Source organism: Danio aesculapii, chromosome 22 (genome assembly GCF_903798145.1).
Source record: "Danio aesculapii chromosome 22, fDanAes4.1, whole genome shotgun sequence".
Lineage (NCBI taxonomy): Eukaryota > Metazoa > Chordata > Actinopteri > Cypriniformes > Danionidae > Danio > Danio aesculapii.
Genome location: NC_079456.1, coordinates 12296693 through 12317286, shown reverse-complemented (window position 1 = coordinate 12317286; position 20594 = coordinate 12296693). Strand labels below are relative to the sequence as shown.

Here is a 20594-nt window from a genome sequence, read left to right as displayed (position 1 = left end):
TCAAATAATTTAAAAAGTTTCACTTTACATGTTGTTATTATGTTGCATTAAGACAAAACATAGAAAAGAAGATTTAAGATGATATAAGAAAAAAGCAAAATAAAACAATTAAGAATAAATTAAAGTACAAACTTTTGGGTCCTATAGCTGGAATTGCTCCAAAATCACTAAATCCGTCCCTGGTTATCAGTGTTTCATAAAACACATGGTCTGAATGACCACCACAAGTAAAAGACACATTTCTGGCATTTTTTATATCATAATCAACTAATAAAACCCCCCAAAAATTTCACAAATCATGAAAAATACTACAGTAAATACTGTTTTTGAGCTAACTATAGCTATCGCATATGTAAGCATATATATCATAGCATTTAAAATTAATGCTACAGCATACTGTAGTATTAACTTTGATGAAAAGATAAACTGTACTAAATACTGTAGTATACTTTAGTTTTTACTTCAATAAACTGTGGTGTATTGTAGTATAGTTTTATACCTATATTAGTATACCATTTGGTAGGCTAATTTGTTTACATTTCTCTATATGTATTGGGCTTCCATAACAGCTATAGAAACACCACAATAGGACAGATTAATTCAAGTACTTTTCTATAGTATGGTTCAATTTTCTCCATACTATGGTTCAATCACTTATTTGTGTGTATTTATTACTGTATATTTTCATGTGGAATTTTCTACTTGTACATGACGGCGCTGTGTGCAGAAGCTTGTTAGCCTCAATAAAACTGACTCACATTGGCACACACCTTTCGAAAAGTTCATGAACCAAGAATAAACACGGTTTTATAATTACAAGTTATACAATCACACCTCATACTTTTACCTTGAGCAAACAGTCGTCGTCCTGTGAAGTACATCTTCAGTCGATGTTACATTTTGAACAAAAGTTTGTTATATTCAGTGGCCTCAAACACCGTCTATAATTACGATTTTTATTGTTCGTTATGTGTTCATTTATCGTGTTAATACGATTGTTATTCATTTGTTCTGCTCTATGTGTTCATTTATCGTGTTAATACATATTTATTGAATCCGCCTCAGGTCGTCACGCGCGGGCACGAGGTGACATTTGTGCGCGTGTCCGAGTTGATTCTCACTTCAGTGGCTTCTCGATAGGTTGCTAATGTGGGGTGTCAAATATAGCAGGGCTGCGTGCTAAATCTGAAGCAGAACTGTTAACTTATTTCACACCACACTGAAGGATCACATGAGGCTTGTGCTGATAGAAGGAGAGGAGGAAATTGACGAGGATGTTTAACTTTTTGGCTTAATTTTAAATATTATACAGATCATTTTGGACATTTCTTGTCTGAAATGAGACACTTTTCTAAATAGAACTGTGATAGTAATATAGTAATAATATAATATTTATACAGTCTAAATAGAACTGAATATATACATGTTGAAATTTTGATTAGTATAGGAATTGAAAAGTTTGAACTCGTGAAAATATGAAAAATACATAATAACATTTACTTGTACAGCTGGTCAAAATTATTCGCCCTCCTTCAAATATTTTTCAAATGATGTTTAACAGAGCAAAGATATTATCACAATATTTCATATAATAATTTTTTTCTGGTGAAAGTCTTATTTGTTTAATTTCAACTAAAATAAAATATGTTTTTAATTTTAAAAAACAATTTAAGGTCAATTAATCCACATAATTTAGCAAAATTTTTTGTTTATTTAATTTTGTTGACAATTTATATTTACATAATATATTTCCTCTCAAATGAGCCTATCGCACTTTTTATATTAAAGGTCATTCTATGACTTCAAATCATTTTACGAACACACTATTTCAGTACAAATTGTTACATATAGTTATCTATCGTCAAACAATTATAATAAGGGGGGGGTAAACCAGAGTAATAAAAGTGTACAGAAAATTATGACCAGCTGAATGCAGTCATTCAACAATCACAATCAAATGTTCAGATACATTATCAATGTTGAAAGTAAATATTTACAATTAATCAGTATAAAATAATAATAAAGACAAACAAAAATTAAATTACTCCAAAATCAATCAATTAAATGTTTAATCTAATGTATCTACTAAATGCGTATCTATTAAACGGAAGGCAAGATGTTAAGACAGTTAGAGTTATAAAACATTACCACTTTTTAAAGAAATTAGTTTTCCTAGAGCATCTAACCTTTTCCAACTTTAGAAAATGCATGGTATCCACAAGCCTTTGGGATGTAGTTGAAGGCTTAATTGATTTCCAGTAAAGTAGAATACGACGCCTATCGCTATAATGAGGAAAAGGCCAAAATATCAAGTTGTTTAGAATTTAACTGAAACCAAATCTTTGGAATCCCAAAAATGGCTACATCAGGGTATGGGTCTATATTTACCTGCAACACCTTAGACATAATTGTAAAATAATTAATCTAGTGAAAATTATTTTTAGTAAAAGTTTATTATATGCTGATAATTAATTAAATTATTAAGTAGCTTTATTTTGTAAAAAATGTGTTTATTGAATAAGATTGTTAGTGAATAAAAATTATTATTTATTACTTACATTCTTATTTATTTATATATCAGTTTTGTATAGCTATTATATTTTTGATAAACATAACATTTCAGATTTTAAAAGTTGCAAGAATACAATGTGTTCAAAGTCAGACAGAAAAGTATATGGTTAAAAAATGAGTTAAATTAAATAAATGCAAATTAACTAGACTCTTAACTCTTAATTAAACACTTTAATTTAGTTTATTCTTGGAAAGACAAAAAAATACTGTTTTAGTTATAAATATGCTGAACCATCATATTGTTCTTTAACAATGTTCTTTAACAATACTTACAAAACGTCTCTGATTCAATATTAATTCTTCCCCATACTGATAAACTTCCAGTAAACGGTTAATGTGACTTTCCAAATTTCATATGGTTCCTTTTACAACATCTGTGTTGTAGTGTAAGTAAAATGCAATCAGTTAAATAAACTTAGGCATTCATTTAGTTGATCAAGCATAAAACAAGAAGCCGTTTACACGCCCATCAGGATCAGCGGGCTATAGGCAGTGGTGTGAAGTAACAAATTACAAATACTCAGATTTCTCAGTGCTTTTTCTCAGGAATTGTAATTTACCAAGTAGTTTTAAAAGTGTGTACTTTTACTTTCACTTGAGTACATTTTTAGTGCTGTATCAGTACTTTTACTCCACTATTTTCCTTCAACCTGAAGTCACTATTTTTTCTTGTCTACGGGTAAAAAAAAGTCAGTCCTGTAATTCCTGTCTAATCAAATCACACATAGAAGGTAAATCGCATCATACTGAATTACTCCAAGACATGGGAGATTTATAACTGCAGCAAACTGTTTGAAGCATTAAAAATGTTCATGAAGATGTCTAAAAACTTAACGCATTGACCCAGAGACTGTTTAGATGCACTGATGAGAAGATGGCGGATGTTTACTGTATGATGGTCGAAATGACCTTAAACACCAAGCAGGCACAAGATGTCATTTTGTTTAGAGATTAAAATCGGGTTGACATCAGAACCCAACATCAGGCCGACGTCAATGTCCAGCGTCGAACCGAAAATCAACCAAATATTAATGTCTAATGATGTCACAGCTTTACGTTGTGTGGACGTTACCACTATAACGTCTATCAGACGTTGGATTCTAGTTGCCATGACGATTAAATGTCAGTATTTGACGTCAATATGACGTTGGTTTAAGATGTTGGCTCGACGTTGGATTTTGGTCACTTTCTAACACAACCTAAAATCAACCAAATATCAACGTCATTTGATGTCATTAATGGACATCAATATAACGTTGTCCTCAGACGCTGGCTAGACATTGAAGTTTGGTCATCTGACATCACAACTTAAATCTAACCTAATATTAACGTCTCATGATGTTGTGTGCCTGCTGGACAATAACTAAATTGAATTGCACTACAGAATGTTACGTTTACACATATCCACAAATTACATGTAAATGCATCAGATTTTTACAGAAAAATACTCACTGCTTACTACTCAAGTACTTTTAAAATGGCTACTTTTTACCCACACTGTGAGTAATATTTACAACAGATGCTTTTACTCTACTTGCACTACACTTTTAGGCAAGTAATGGTACTATTACTTAAGTATGATTTTCCAGTACTCTTTCCACTGCCTAGAGAGCAGAAACTCCATTAAAAATACTGGGTTAAAATAAATGTTTATATTTTAAAGACATGATGGGGGAAAATGTAATTTAATGCAGTGCTCCTTGTACATTTGGAGACCCACTTTATATCGTATATCAACCAGGCAGTGAAGATCATTGATTTTTAAATAAAACAGACCTTAAACGAGCCAATTTTGCAACCACATAACAGTTCACCGGAAGCGTTACTGAAAATTAAAAGTCCTTCTGCCTACTTCTGCATACACCTTATTTCACATAAACCCAACAACGGACATATTTAGATAGATTAAAATAACTGCTTTTATTTTTTTCCTCATTTTTCAGTGACGCAAAAGCCACCTGCCTCACCTTTAGCGCAACTGTCGTCACTGTCATGTGACGTCCAGCAGAGGGCGTCGCGACTCGGGGGCGGGGATTAGAAGTTCCCTTCTCCTCCTCTGATTGGCCAGCTACCAGCCTGACAGCGAGGGGCGGGACCTTTGCGGGGTATCTCGCCCTGTGATTGGCCAGGTGGATCTAGAGTGACTGGAGCAGAGGCGCAGCGGAGAATCACAGCAGCACAAACCCACTGCGCTCATGGCATCAAGGAGAATGGAGACCAAACCAGTCATAACCTGCCTCAAAACGCTCCTCATCGTCTATTCCTTCGTGTTCTGGGTGAGTGGGGCAAATTTCTTGGCGTTTATGAGCGTGTTATGTTTCTGCAGCGTGCCGTGAAGCATTTGAAATGATTTATTATCATAATAAGACGTTTGTTGCATTATTGCGCCACTGGAAAACAAGTGCATCTCCATCATGGCAGGGCTGGACCCTTCTGAGGCCATGAGAAACACGAATATGATTATGTGCATCACTGATTGTGTTCGAGATGATGATGAACAATGTGCTTTTTTGATGCCAGCGATGAAAAAACATGAAAAATGATAGTTTTTGAGACTCAGGATGAAGGTGTTTGATGTTATTAATAAAAATGTATGTTAACATGCAAATATGGACATTGCCAGAGCATTATTCGTTATGAGTTTAATATTCATGTTCAGAAATGGACTTATACACAGGGTTGTGAATTATTAACTGCATATTAATGTTCAAATAGGAGCATTTGCTGTTCATTATTAATCATATTTTTTAAATATTAATGCCCAAATATGGACATGTGCTGGATGTGATTGGTCATGAATTGAATTTTAATGTCCAAACAAGGACGTTTGCAGAAAAGGATTGGTCATGAATTGCATTTGGATGTCCTGGTCTGAACACATGCACATTTTAAATTATAGATTTAAATGTTAATGTCCAAATGTGCTCCAGTTCTAGAAATTGAACAGATTTATTAGGGTTGAAGTGACCTTCATCATATGAATATGAGATGTCAGGCATAAACATGATGGTTTCTGTTTGCTGAAAGTCATTTGGAGAGTAACGGTTAACTCGGCACCGCCCCGGTACTGGTTTAGTATCTGTGTGTGTGAGATTCAGTTAGATTTCAGTACGATAACTTTAATGAATAAGGCTTTAACAAACATTTGTAAAAGACCATTAGGAGTTAAAATGTCATGACTAAGCATGGGCCAGTATAAGATTCTGACGGTATGATAACCTTGGATAAAAGTATCACGGTATTGTGATTACTGCTATAAAATATATATATATATATATATATATATATATATATATATATATATATATATATATATATATATATATATATATATATATATATATATATATATTTCCCCCTTTGAAAGCAATGTATTTTATTTTTTGAAAGATTTATAATATTTTGGAGCAGTAAACATGTCAGGCTAAATAATTCAAATGAATCATTGACTTCAGCTGTCTTCATTAATTTCAAAACAGATTTATTTACAATTAAAAATGGCATGTTTGGATATTTTTTTTCTGCTGAAGATACTGTTGTCCTAAAAAAAATGTAAATAAAAAATCTTACTCATACCTTAGGAACGATATGACAGAAAATTTTGGTGGTTTTAAAATCTTGACTTTTCCAAACCGCGGTATACCTTGAAAACGATTATCGTCTCTTTCCTAGTCATGACCAGGTACAGTATATGCATAGAGTGGTCCGTGATTCATCCGAGAGTGTGTTTACACTTGTAGTTCAGTTGTCTTTTACTGTTTGGTCCTTACCAAAAATGAAATTGATACATTTAATCCTTTTGCTTAGCATTCACATTTTCATTTTGTTTGTAAAGGAGTCAAAACGGAGCCTATTGCACACACAAATAACAAAAATCTACTGCAGGAAGGCAGTTGCCTTTTCTGTTTTTGGTCTGGATCTAAAACATATATATATATATATATATATATATATACATATATATATATATATATACATACATACTGTCATGGTCCGCTTAGCATCTGCATTGTCAATCTGAAAATACAAATCTGAAGAAAGATTTTTATGATCTTCATTTTATATCCCAAACAATACTGTCTAAACTTTTTCAGTTGAGAACAAAAATCAAAACAAGGTTAGGAACTCTTCACTTAGGAGCTCTTCAGATACAACAAATGTGTTAAGTTCATATTTAGGTCAAACCACACCAGAGTTTTTTTGGAAGTGGATTAACCATGTGTTCCAACCACCACCAGCGATGCTAGTCTAGTTTATAGAAGACGTTTAATACCATTGGTCTTCACGTTAGTGTTAATTTGTGCGCATCCTACATTACAAACTGGCAAACTCACATAGCAATAATCTACCTCTGCTTCGTTTTGCTTGGGAACTACTGTGGTTGGAACCAAAGTTTATTGGACAGCATTCTTTTGAATCCTCTTAAGCTCTCAAGGTGGACTTGTACATTGCGATAGGTTGCCACCGAAATGCGTCATCGCTAGGGCCAGACAGTATCTGCAGACATTTTTTTCTACTTCTGTGGAGAATTTTGTAAAAAAATCTGTGGATTTATGCAAAATGTCTCTCATATAATATATCTACTAACAGACAGAAAATATTACTTCACAAACTGTATTGTAAATAAATCATATGGACATTTTAATATTACTATTATTATATCACAATAATATTCGTGAAATTTATTTGAAAACTGAATAATTATAAATTTACACAAGTTAAAAAATAGACTCAATGATTGGCTAGAAATCTGTGGAAATCTGCCGATTTCTGCACGCACAGATTCTGTGTGGGCTAGTCATAGCTCATTACCATAAAGTTGACCTTATTTCAACTCTTCTTGATCCTCGTGCCGCTTTCGCTATAGCTTGCCACTTGCTCCCACTGAAACGAAATGGCTTTCGGCTACTTTGACACACGTTGGTGGCAGTGTGAACACACTGTAAGATTTTCAGATGTTTCAATCTTCTAAATAGTTCTTTCAGCCCAAAAAATGGCAACGCCTCAAGCAATTGTTAGATATGAATTTGAAAAATGATCTGCCATAATTTTGTCACTGATTGTTTAAAGAAAAAATAGAGAAATTATCTAAATGTGCCAAATTATTAAACTGATGTTCCATGAGATGTAAATCACTAGTAAATGATGAATTTCACAAAATGGACACGATTCATTAAAGTCATTTGCGAACCAATTGAACTTCAAATCCCTCTATATAAAACTGGTTTGATGTCGTACAGGAATAAAACCAAATATTCAAGAAATTTATTTATGTAATGCATTTATTTTCAGATAAGCATCATGATGTTACATTTAGCATTTTTGAATATACTCGGCATTGAAAATGGCCTTGAAATGACTCTTAATGGCGACTCTCATTCATCATGTCAGACAATAATAATGCATTAAGACAAATTCCAGTGAATGAACATTGAGCCGCATGTCAGAATGGTTTTTAAACAGGTAGATTGTGCTCTCTAATATTGATCAGATCTCATGTAGGTCAACACCAAGTTTGTGTTAGTAGGTAACCGTCTCCATCACACATCCTTCTGTGCTTACCGGGGCTTCAGTAATGGAGTGTGGCATATTCACCACCTACCAGCGGCTGTTGAGCTCTCAGCCCGCCTGTAATCCCACTCGGCACAGTGATCCAGCGCCTGACCCAAATCCAAGCCGTTTTGGTTGTAGCACAGCGTAATTTTGCTGTAGACTAAAGAGTAGACGCCACATTTATTTGGCACACTGTAAAACATCAGTGGTTGGTTTTAATTATTTGAAATCAATCAAATTAACCTTACAAGTCACTTTAAATTACATTACACAAACTGACTTAAACCAGCTTGTATATTGATACATGGTTAACCTATTTTAAAAGGATCCTATTTTGCTCTTTTACAAAGACTTGATTCTGTTTTAGGGTGGACTAGAAAATACATATCCTGTTTGGTAGTTCAAAAGATGGATTATTTGTCACATTTGTCCATCAGTGGACAAAACATTGCTGCAGCTCTGATACAAACTTTATTTATGGAGAAAATTAAAAAGCAATGCAGAGTTTGGTGTTCTGTGCTTTTCTGAGATATATAGTTTACTGAAATGTGTAGCTATATTCTGTACAAAGCGTGAGAGTCGTCAGTTCTTGTCATGTGACTCGTAGTGCACACGCAGCATTCTGAAAACTTGAGATGTTTTTAACCTGTGCGCGTCGCTCCCAATATAACAAAATTGTGCTCAGAAAAGATGCGATATGTGAATGACTTCTAAGGCTGTCATCATTTGCGATTTTCAGGCAGTTGATCTTTTTCTTGCACACATGTTCGATTCACCTGATATGTTGACAAATAGATTGAGGATTAATTCCTTGGCAGTTCTTGGGTCCTTCACTGGGCCTTTTCCTCTTCGCAAAAAGAAAATTTCCCAAGGCGTCTGTTTCTTGCTCCTTTTGCTAGCTTGTGGGTTAAATTTTGGCGCTCAAGTCACTGTGATGTAACCGAGAGAATCATTTTTCAAAATAAAAGATTTTTTCAAAAGAAAAGATCGTTCAGACTCCGATAATAAATAAAATAGAAATAATTGTTGGCTTCTTGTGTGACCTGGTACCGTTCTGTGGCCTGGGGGTTGGGGACCACTGGTTTACATCATTGCAGTACCTTTCTCCTCAGCCTGGTGCAAATGACTTAATTAGTTCCCGGTTTGATGAAGATTCGCCTTCCGAAAAATGAAATGTGTTGTGTTTGGTTAGCTGTCTTAGTGCATTGTGATTGGCAAAAAGCTTAGATCAGGGGTGTCCAAACTTAGTCCTGGAGGGCCGGTGTCTTGGAGAGTTTAGCTCCAACCCTAATCAAACACACCTGAACCAGCTAATCAAGCTCTTACTAGATATACTTGAAACTTGCTGGAAGGTGTGTTGAAGCAAATTGGAGCTAAACTCAGCAGGACACCGGCCCTCCATGATCGAGTTTGGACACCACTGGTTGATGGTTGTTGTTTAGGGTTGTCACGATATTGGAATTCGATACCAATCGATAATGAAATTTCAAAAACGTCCATTTCCCCTGAACATTTGAGCTCTGTTGAGCGCGTTCTTAAACAGCGCTGATTTGCCATTGTGTTCACATGCTCAACAGAAATGACTATGATTGGCCGTGAAGGTCATCAGCTTACCGAACTCCCCACTGTTTACCGAATGTAACCACAGATGCAGGGACACTGGAGCGTTTCAAAGTCATAGCGATCAGCTGGTTTGTCTATAAGCTGACATCCGAGCAATCCGCTGATGAATCGCAGCTTAAGAACGTGCTCCACAGTGCTGAAATGGACATCAGTACCGATTGGTTTCAATTCCAGTACCATGACAACACTAGTGTTGCCAAAGATGAAAACTTACCAGTGTTATCAATGAAATAAAGCTTGGTTTGGGTTGCAGACATTTAAATACACGCATGCATTTGCAAAACAATAAAATTATGGTTGGTAAAATACATGCTGATGTCTAGGGAGATGGCAATGACAATCATTTTTCACATAATCTGATGATGTGTGTTGTTCACAAAAAATACACAGTTTAGGAAACTAGAATGTTTACTTAATTTTCTCCCAGTTAAACAGACACTTTCATGTAGGGATGGATGGTATATATTGCTGTCGTGGAATAAATTGTCAACCGTAATAGTTTTTTGATTCTGTGTAAACCACAACATGTGACTGATAAATCATTGTTTGTAAGTTAACAGTCCTCAAAAACAAACAGAAAGATATCAGCATCAGCTAACTTAGCTTAGCCAAAAGGAGTTTGAAAGTATTGTCAAAATCCTGATATTTTACATATTTTACTTGACTCTATTTAACAAGGACCAAATAAAAATGTAAATTTCTGAAGTATTTCAATATTTATTTATTTATTATTTAATTTTTTATTATAACACTTTTTGTTGATTTTTCTGGAAATAAAAACTACCTAAATAAATAACTATATTGTGAAACATATAATTTCCGTTGAAATACTGATGAATATGTATTTTGTTCATACTTCCCACCCTTTAATGTATTTTGTAAGAAGTTGATGAGTTTACATGTTACAATTCCAGCAGCTCTAACCTCTCCATTGCAGTGCCCGTCAATTAAAAAATGAACTATGTGCTCTTACGCATATTTATGAATGTGAATATCAAATTTTTCACAAAATAATAAAGTTGAGATCAATTTAAGAATATTATTCTAGAGGATTGCACAGAAACTTTGCAGCAAGGCACATTTATAGCAAGACATATCAGAGTGGGACCATCATTGTTGTTTCGCCACTCTCCCAACCAATCGAATTTTCATAGGTGTGACATCCTTAAGCCCAGAAAACAATGCTTGTAGACAAACTGAGCAATTCATAGTAGTTGTTGAAAATAAATTTAATAAAAAACAGAATATCTCCTTTTGGAGCAAACTTTTTTATGATCTTTTTTATGCCACAACTTTGACTGTTTAAAGAGACAATTGAGCAAGTAGTATTTCAGAGCAAACATTTATGTCCTAAATGACTCTAAATTCAATGCATCTCATTATAAATGTGGACTACTAGCATAATCTTATATTTAGCGTTTTTTCAGCATATGCCTACATTTTATTTTCACAACTATGCCTACGGTTTATTTTGGAACTGTTTTGATTTAAAAGAGATGTTTAGATACCACATTATTACAAAAATATATTAAGCATAGGAGAACATGTATTGTAATCTTGAACACTGAATATATCCATAAACTATCTAAGAAATCTATTTGAGAAAACTTCAGCCATGTAAAGAGCTTAATCAGATGCAAGTGCAGAGAATTTCAGAAAAAAAGGTTATTTCGGTTAGTAGTAGCTGGTTTATTATTATTATTAATTATCTGACAATCTGTTATTCAAAACAACAAAGTTAATTTCCCATTCCCAAAATTGGTAAATTGTTGTAAATATTTTATCGGAATGAAATAGTTTGCATGTAAATCCAACGTTTTTGCCATAAATATGCTGACATGGCGTCAAATCTTAAATCAATTGTCAGTATTTATCCTCATTCTTTCAAATAACATTGACATGGAGAAGCTGATACACACATTATACTGTTTAAAAGCGTGATTAGCATCAGCAAACGGAATTGTTCGTTTGCAGAACAGCTAGAAATGAGCTTTGAAACTCAGGTGGTGATGAAAGAGCGAGCGAGCGAGGGCGTAATTGAAGCGAGATGTGAACATTGAACAGAAATTAGATGGAAGAGCGAGTGAGTGACGAATGAAAATGGACCTGTTGGCTTGGCTCTTGTCGTCTGAACGTGGACAGACTTTGTGTCCTGCTGTCGACCCTCTTCTGTTCTCCCAGAGGCAGATGGGAAAAGACAGGCTGAATATAAGGCAGATGACACTAATGCATGTTGCTTTGAACGAAATAACCAGTGCGTTTCACACAGGCTGGTTTAAATTGTGTTTCATAATAACATGCCCGCTATTTGTGGAGATAATCGTAGACCTCGAGTTAACTAGACGTGACGCAACACGTTTTAGAGTCATTTTAGTGTCCTCGCTGAAAGCAAAAATGATATAAGTGGCTCAACTAATCGCAACATGGATGGTGGTTATGTTGCATTCACGTCAGGTTGGTATTAGTGTAAATGCTAGTTTCCGACTAGTAAAGCCAATTATGTTAAACTCTTGATTATAAGTTTGTGGGCCTCAACAATGCAGTTATTGTTTCTTACTTTGCTCCTTTCTGTTTCAGATGTTGTTTTATTATAAAACGAATTTTGTGTGGTGTGTGTTTGTAATACTGAGCTTAGAAAATCAGCAGTTGTCATTTGGAAGTGTGGGTGGAGCTTATAATATGGGGAGTTGTCATTTGGAAGTGTGGGTGGGGCTTATAATATGGGAGGTTGTCATTTTGAAGTGTGGGTGGAGCTTATAATATGGGAGGTTGTCATTTTAAAGTGTGGGTGGAGCTTATAATATGGGAGGTTGTCATTTTGAAGTGTGGGTGGAGCTTATAATATGGGAGTTGTCATTTGGAAGTGTGGGCGGAGCTTAAAATATCAGTAGTTGTCATTTTGAAGTGTGGGTGGGGCTTATAATATGGGAGGTTGTAGTTTTGATGTGTGGATGGAGCTTATAATGTGGGGAAGTGTCATTTGGAAGTGTGGGTGGGGCTTATAATCTGGGAAGTTATCATTTGCAAGTGTGGGTGGAGCTTATAATATCGGGAGTTGTCATTTTGAAGTGTTGGTGGGGCTTATAACATGGGGGGTGTCATTTGGGAGTGTGGGCGGAGCTAGTAATATGAGGTCCCATTTGGAGGAGTGGGTGGAGCTTATAATATGGGGAGTTGTCATTTGGAAGTGTGGGTGGAGCTTATCATATGGGGATGTGTCATTTGGATGTGTGGGTGGAGCTTATTATATAAAGGGTTGTCATTTTGAAGTGTGAGTGGGGCATATAATATGGGGGGTGTCATTTGGGAGTGTGGGCAGAGCTAGTAATATGAGGTTACATTTGGAGGTGTGGATGGAGCTTAAAATATGGGGAGTTGTCATTTGGAAGTGTGGGTGGAGGTTATGATATGGGGAGTTGTTATTTGAAAGTGTGGGCGGAGCTTATAATATGGGGACGTGTCATTTGGACGTGTTGGCGGAGCTTATATAAAGAGTTGTCATTTTGAAGTGTGGGTGGGGCATATAAAATGGGGAGTTGTCATTTGGAAGTGTGGGCGGAGCTGATAATATGGGGAGGTGTCATTTGCAAGTGTGGGTGGAGCTAATAATATGAGGAGTTGTCATTTGGAAGTGTGGACAGAGTTTATAATATGAGGAGGTATCATTTGGACGTGTGGGCAGAGCTTATCGTATGAACAGTTGTCATTTTGAAGTGTGGGTGGGGCATATAAAATGGGGAGTTGTCATTTGGAAGTGTGGGCGGAGCTGATAATATGGGGAGTTGTCATTTTGAAGTGTGGGTGGAGCTTATAATATGGGGAGGTGTCATTTGCAAGTGTGGGTGGAATTAATAATATGAGTTGTTATCATTTGGAAGTGTGGACGGAGTTTATAATATGGGGAGGTGTCATTTAAAAGTGTAGATGAAGCTTATAATATGGGGAGTTGTCATTTGGAAGTGGGGGCAGAGCTTATAATGTAAGGAGTTGTAACTGTGCGTTTACACCAAAAGCAGCGAGAGCGTCAAAATTCGCTAAACTGATCTCGTATTTAAAGGAATACACTGCAATATACTGTTGCAGTATATCATATCAGTTACATTCTCGCATAAAACATGCTTTCTAGCGTGAAAATGTTGCACACTTATTATCAAATTATTCTAACTACGGAGGATTAAGTTGCATGTGGTGTGGCTTTGCTCCACTTAATTGTCCAGTGTGTCCATATGTCTGAAATATTCTGATGCGGCAATACTGTTTTGTATGAGGACTTCTACATTCCGATTGCTTGCTGCCAAGATGCGTCACAGCTCATTACCATAAAGTTGACTTAATTTCACGTCTCCTCAACGCCCACATCAGAAAAGATGCGCCGCGCTGCTACTCGCCACTTATCGCTGCCGGCTCTAATTGAAAATGAATGACTTCCGGTTACTTTGACGCTCTCGCCGCTTTCGGCCTGAACGTACAGTAATGTGATATGTAGGCGGAGCTTATAAATGGGTGTTGTTATTTTGAAATATGGGCAGAGCTTATAATATGGGGTAATTTGGAAGTGTCGGCAGGGCCTGTAAATGGTGAGATGTCAATTTGAGGTGTGGGAGAAGCTTGATGTAGTATTTGATTTGTCACCGTGAACTCGACTATAAGAGAAATGTTTTACAGCTAATTTTACGGTGAATGAGAAAGACATCAATCATTTAAGCTTGGTTTCTTCATTGTAACTACTAATAAAAATCGAATGTTTAATAGAAAATATTTGACAAGATTTAAAAAGTAGCGTAAGAATGCTAATTAATAACATTATGAACGTTTTAACATTTAAAATACCTTCCTTTTACCGTTTCTTTTGGATTTCTATCAGATTCTGTGCACAAATTAATTTGCCCTCATTCGCTAAACTGTTTCTAATCCCTTGTTTAAAGACGGATGTTTTCCAGAGACAGACACAGAAGAGAGCCCCAGATGTCCCTGTGTCCCCCATGAGACTAATCTGCATCTCTAGAGCTTAAATTAGCAACAGGACTGCAGTACATCCGCTCGCTTCATATTTCAATGCAGTCAACAATATTAAAGCTTTGGATGTTATTTAACCCCTCATGCCACCTTTGACCCACGTGGTCGTCTGGAAAGGAAATCAATTAGAAATCAAAAAGAACTCCTAAAGCACTTTCTTTATGATCATAATTGGAAATGATTTGCTTCAGTAAATGCTCTTTATTGAATCCATCAGAGCTGAATTGTTATTGACTGCTCAGTTTGATTGATTATGTAACACTGTTTTGTAGGTTGCACCGACTCAGCATGTGACTGTATGACTTTGCAGTGTGCGTGTGTGTGTGTAACTGATACACACCTGGAATGGCATGTGTTTCTATGTGTGATCCCGGCATCTTAAAATAGATTGTTAGAACAAATCACAGTGAGCGACGGGAATCCTGTTCTTACTAAACTGTCTCCTGGGAATTGAGGGAACGAGGGATGCATTAGAAAAGATGGAATAGTGCCATGTTTTACTGCATTCAATATGGATGAGTAATTTTAACACCTTAGAATAAATAGCTTGGCTAGTCGTCAACGTCTAGTGCTGTTGTTGTGTTGTAGTCTGGTTTTGTTGTATGCCTGTTGTCTACTGTAAAACAGGCATTTTGTACTTCAAATTCTCAAAAACGAGTTAACAGCAAGCTTGATGGTAGAATAAAACGTAATAATAGTAGCTAGCGTTACTCTGTTATGGAAATAGCTTTCAGAAAGCCATCATTTACTAATTATTTAACGAATGTTTAAAGTAGCTCTGGCGATGATTCTGTCTAAGCCATTGCATGTTGTGGAATAGTTTCTCTGACTACTATAACTTAGTTTGGTTTTGGTAAAGTTACAAAGCAAGTGTTTAAAAACAGAAAATCAACCTCTTTGTTGTTAAAGACATTCAAAACGAATGCTAGGCTAGCACGATCTCTCTGCTAACATTGTTTTTGTACATCTTTAGAGATTTCCAAATAAAATACAGTTTAAAAACAACTTGGCGTCTGTTTAGCAAATGTTTTAAAATACGGTAAATCAGCCTTTTCATTGGATATCTTCATAATCGATGTTCAAAACAAATGTTAGCATTTCATGCTTTGGTTTTTACTTCAACAGTAGATTTGTTGATGTGTTTCTTTGAGAAGTTGAAGAATCAAGATAATACTTAATTGACATTTAGCAAATATTTAAAGTGCTAAAGTATTTTAAAATATTCAAAGTATTTTGTCGATAACATTAGACATTGCAAATAAATGCTAGCATGCCATCCAGTAGTTTGTTCTTCTCAATCAGCTGCTGTATCTTTATCGTCTTTCTAGTTACAAAATAAAGAATCAAAAAATTAACAAATTTATAAACTAAAGTGTAGTTCCACAACACAATTAGATTTTTATTCCATACAGTAGTGGAAATATTTATTAGTTGTAGAATAGCTTTAGCGCTTTTTGAGCTAGCAATAATATTGTTTGAAAATAAATAAAACCTGTTTGGATTGTACAAAGTGCATTTTGTAAAATCTACAATTCCCTTTTGCCTTCAGAACTGCCTTAATCCTTCGTGGCATAGATTCAACAAGGTACTGGAAATATTCCTGGAGATTGGAGATTTTGACATGATAGCATCACGCAGTTGCTGCAGATTTGATTTGTCAGCTGCACATCCATGATGTGAATCTTCTGTTCCACCACATCCCAAAGGTGGTCTATTGGATTGAGATATGGTGACTGTGGAGGCCATTTGAGTACAGTGTCATGTTCAAGAAAACAGTCTGAGATGATTCGCACTTTATGACATGACGTGTTTACCTGCTGGAAGTAGCCATTAGAAGATGGAAATACTGTTCATAAAGGGATGGACATGGTCAGCAGCAATACTCAGGTAGGCTGTGGCGTTGACACGATGCTCAATTGGTACTAAGTGTGCCAAGAAAATATCCCCCACACCATTACACCACCACCACCAGCCTGAACTGTTGATACAAGACAGGATGGATCCATGCTTTCATGTTGTTGATGCCAAATTCTGAACCTACCATCCGAATGTCACAATCTTCTATTGTCCGATTTTGGTGAGCGTGTGCGAATTGTAGCCTCAGTTTCCTGTTCTTGGCTGACTGGAGTGGCACCCGGTGTGGTCATCTGCTTCTGTAGCCCATCTGCCTCAAGTTTCAATGTGTTGTGCATTCAGAGATGCTTTTCTGCATACCTTGGTTGTAATGAGTGGTTTGTTTAAGTTACTGTTGGCTTTCTATCAGCTGGAACCAGATGCTCGCTTTAAACTGCAGCAGATCGTCTTGACCATGTCTACATGCCTAAATGCATTTAGTTGCTGCCATGTGATTGGCTGAATTTGCGTTAACAAGCAGTTGAACAGATGGTACCTAATAAAGTGGCCGGTGAGTGTAATACACCTACAAAACAAGTGTTAGCATGTCATGCTGTTAATATAATAGTAGCATTGTCATTGTGTTTCTCGTAAGATAAATATAAATAATTAATATTTGTTTTGTCACACTTAGTTTCTATGTTGAGCTTTTTTGAGAATCTACATTGTAAACAGCGTTGTAGAAATATGATGAATTAAATTAAATCTATGTACATTTGTGGCTGTATTTTATGCTAGAAAACATTATTTGCTGTTTTTGTGGACTGTGCTAGTCAAATCAAAGATGTAGTTATTGTTTTATTGAAAAATGGACTTATTTTGTCTCCTACAATTCTGCTGTCAGAAAGGAAATTATACTGTCAATGCGGAATACAAGTAATTAAAGGCAGCTATTGGACCTATTTGAACTAGTAATATTGGTGCTTCTGTAATTGGTGGCATTTGGACATTCTTGGTTGGCCCTTCTCTTGAATTATTTTGCTCTTAGCCAGTGTTATTAGCACTGCCAGGCTTGTTCATTACAAGCAGACAATTAAGGACTTGTCTGGTCCAGTTTTCCCAGTGGCCTTTGGTGTTATTATGGAAATGAGTGTCGAGGACAGCAGTGCTGCTGATTTATTCTGTCTTTTAGTGCGTGGAGGTGTTGATACTTAGTGCCGACGCGCTGTTTGTTTCTCCTTAAGCTTGTTAATATTTTGTCTTGTGTTTTCATTTCAGTGTTATCATTCCCTTTGGGTTGCAGGGGTGGAGTGATCAGACAGAGATTTATTCATATGCGGCTTCAAATGTGAGGGAAAACAAACTGGTCTCAATAGCTTAAAGCTGAACAGTTTGGCCAAAAGAGAGAAATGTTGACATGTGATATATTAAACATTTAATATCATGTAATTTACCTGGTTCTGACCATGTTTTGTTGATAATAGTTATCAACTCTTTTACCCAAACATAAACCAAGTAATAAACTAATTTGGTTCTCTTTGGGTTCACATTGTTCTTTAAAGTGATAAGTTTACTTTAGTTCATTTTTTTTTGTGTTGAGATTTAATGAGCATCTATTATCACTAGTGCTGTGACAAAAAATGATTTGAGAAATCAATTGAGTCACAGATTTTCAAAATGCATCGATATTTTCTCTTAAGTCAATTCTGAACAGCAGACGGGGCTCTAGGCTAGTTCTGAACAGCAGACGACGCTTTAGGCTAGTTTTGAACAGCAGATGGCGCTCTAGGCTTGTTTTTAACAGCAGACGGCGCTCTAGGCTAGTTTTGAACAGCAGATGGAGCTCTAGGCTTGTTTTTAACAGCAGGCGGCACTTTAGGCTAGTTTTTAACAGCAGACGGCGCTTTAGGCTAGTTCTTAACACCAGAGAGAGCTCTAGGCTAGTTTTAACACCAGACGGTGCTCTAGGCTTGTTTTTAACTTCAGAAGGCACTCTAGGCTTGTTTTTAACAGCAGACGGTGCTCTAGGCTAGTTTTTAACAGCAGATGGCGCTCTACCCTAGTTTTCAACAGCAGACGGCGCTCTAGGCTTGTTTTAACACCAGACGGTGCTGTAGAATAGTTTTTAACAGCAGACGGTGCCCTAGGCTTGTTTTTAACAGCAGACGGTGCTCTAGGCTAGTTTTTAACAGCAGATGGCACTCTACACTAGTTTTTAACAGCAGACAGTGCTCTAGGCTAGTTTTTAACAGCAGACGGTGCTCTAGGCTAGTTTTAACAGCAGATGGCGCTCTACACTAGTTTTTAACAGCAGACAGTGCTCTAGGCTAGTTTTTAACAGCAGACGGTGCTCTAGGCTAGTTTTTAACAGCAGATGGCACTCTAGACTAGTTTTTAACAGCAGATGGTGTTTTAGACTAGTTTTAACAGCAGACGGCGCTCTACACTAGTTTTTGACAGCAGACGGCGCTCTAGGCTAGTTTTTAAAAGCAGATGGTGCTCTAGACTAGTTTTAACAGCAGATGGCGCTCTACAATCGTTTTAACAGCAGACGGCGCTCTAGGCTAGTTTTAAACAGCAGACGGCACTTTAGGCTAGTTTTTAACAGCAGACGGTGCTCTAGACTAGTTTTTAAACAGCAGACGGCGCTCTAGGCTAGTTTTTAAACAGCAGACGGTGCTCTAGACTAGTTTTTAACAGCAGACGGTGCTCTAGGTTAGTTTTTAAACAGCAGACGGTGCTCTAGACTAGTTTTTAACAGCAGACGGTGCTCTAGGCTAGTTTTTAAACAGCAGACGGTGCTCTAGACTAGTTTTTAACGGCAGATTCTGCTCTATGCAATTTTTTTAAATAGCAGATAGCGCTGTAGGAAAGTTTTTAACAGCAGACTGCTCTCGGGGCTAGTTTTTACAGCAGATGGGGCTCTAGGCTAGTTTTCCACAATAGATGCTGCTCTAGGCTAGTTTTTAACAGCAGATGGAGCTCTAGGTTACTTTTTAGATGACCACTTCTCTTTCTAACTTGAATGAAACATTTAAAAGTTTCTAATGTAAATTAGCATGAATTATTATGTTGGTAGTATCCCAAGACAAGCTCCATTGACTTCTATTCAAAGAGATCAAAAATTGTATCTTTGGATCGAAATGTCATAGAAACCCATGACACACTTGGACACCGGGTAGCAAACCACCAATCACAGATCAGTTCACCGCTTCCTAGCCCTGCCCTAGCAATCAATGTTGAGCTCCCTAGGATTTCAAATCTAAAGATGGATATCTTCAGATCTAAAGGTCATAAAGACATGGGGTTTACTTTCTGTCATTCACACTGACAAGCAGCCGTTGCGGAGTCATAACTGGCAGCTCTCCCTAGCAACAAAACAGACTACTCTAGCAACCATTTAGTAAGACTTATATCTCTGCCTTAGAATATCTAGTGACATGAAAGTTGGTTCTTTTGGCTCATGCTAGCAAAAAGGACATTTAACATGCTACACATGGCAGCAGTGAATAGCTACACGCTGACATTGATTAGCTGAGTGTTAATTTATGCTAGTAACATGCTAATTCAAATTATTTAGAATTGTTGAAGGTTTGTCATTTTTTAGCTACAAAATATCATGTTTAATTTAAAAATTAACACAGGTCATTCAAATTAGTATAATAGAATATGTTTTTTGTTGTTGTCATTGATTAATTTTCAACTTTAAAACACCTGTAAAGTGACATGATTCACCCAGTTAAATCTTCACAGCTCCGTAACCCTTCTCTAAATGATTGTGTTGGTGTTATCCAGGCTTAAATCCTATTAAAGGAAGCTTATAAAGATGCGCTTGACTCTTAGCATACCAGGTGCTTAATCATGATACCTGCTTAACAGCTGAGAAGTACAAGAGATCAGTTTGTGTCAAACGCAAAACCAATATATACTGTATTTCTGTAGTTTCCTCAATAAAAAAAGTCTTAAACAGTTTCAGGAATTGCTCTATTAATAACTTT

At 36.3% G+C, this 20594-nt stretch overlaps 1 protein-coding gene across 1 annotated transcript in view; it reads left to right on the top strand.

Moving 5' to 3' along the window:
• Positions 1-4728: 4728 nt before the first annotated feature.
• tspan7b (tetraspanin 7b) overlaps positions 4729-20594 on the top strand; it is a 48371-nt gene continuing 32505 nt past the window's right edge. Inside the window, exon 1 of the mRNA XM_056447716.1 lies at positions 4729-4847. Coding sequence (XP_056303691.1) covers positions 4767-4847 — 81 coding nt within the window. The 5' untranslated portion in view covers positions 4729-4766. The remainder of the gene's footprint in view (positions 4848-20594) is intronic.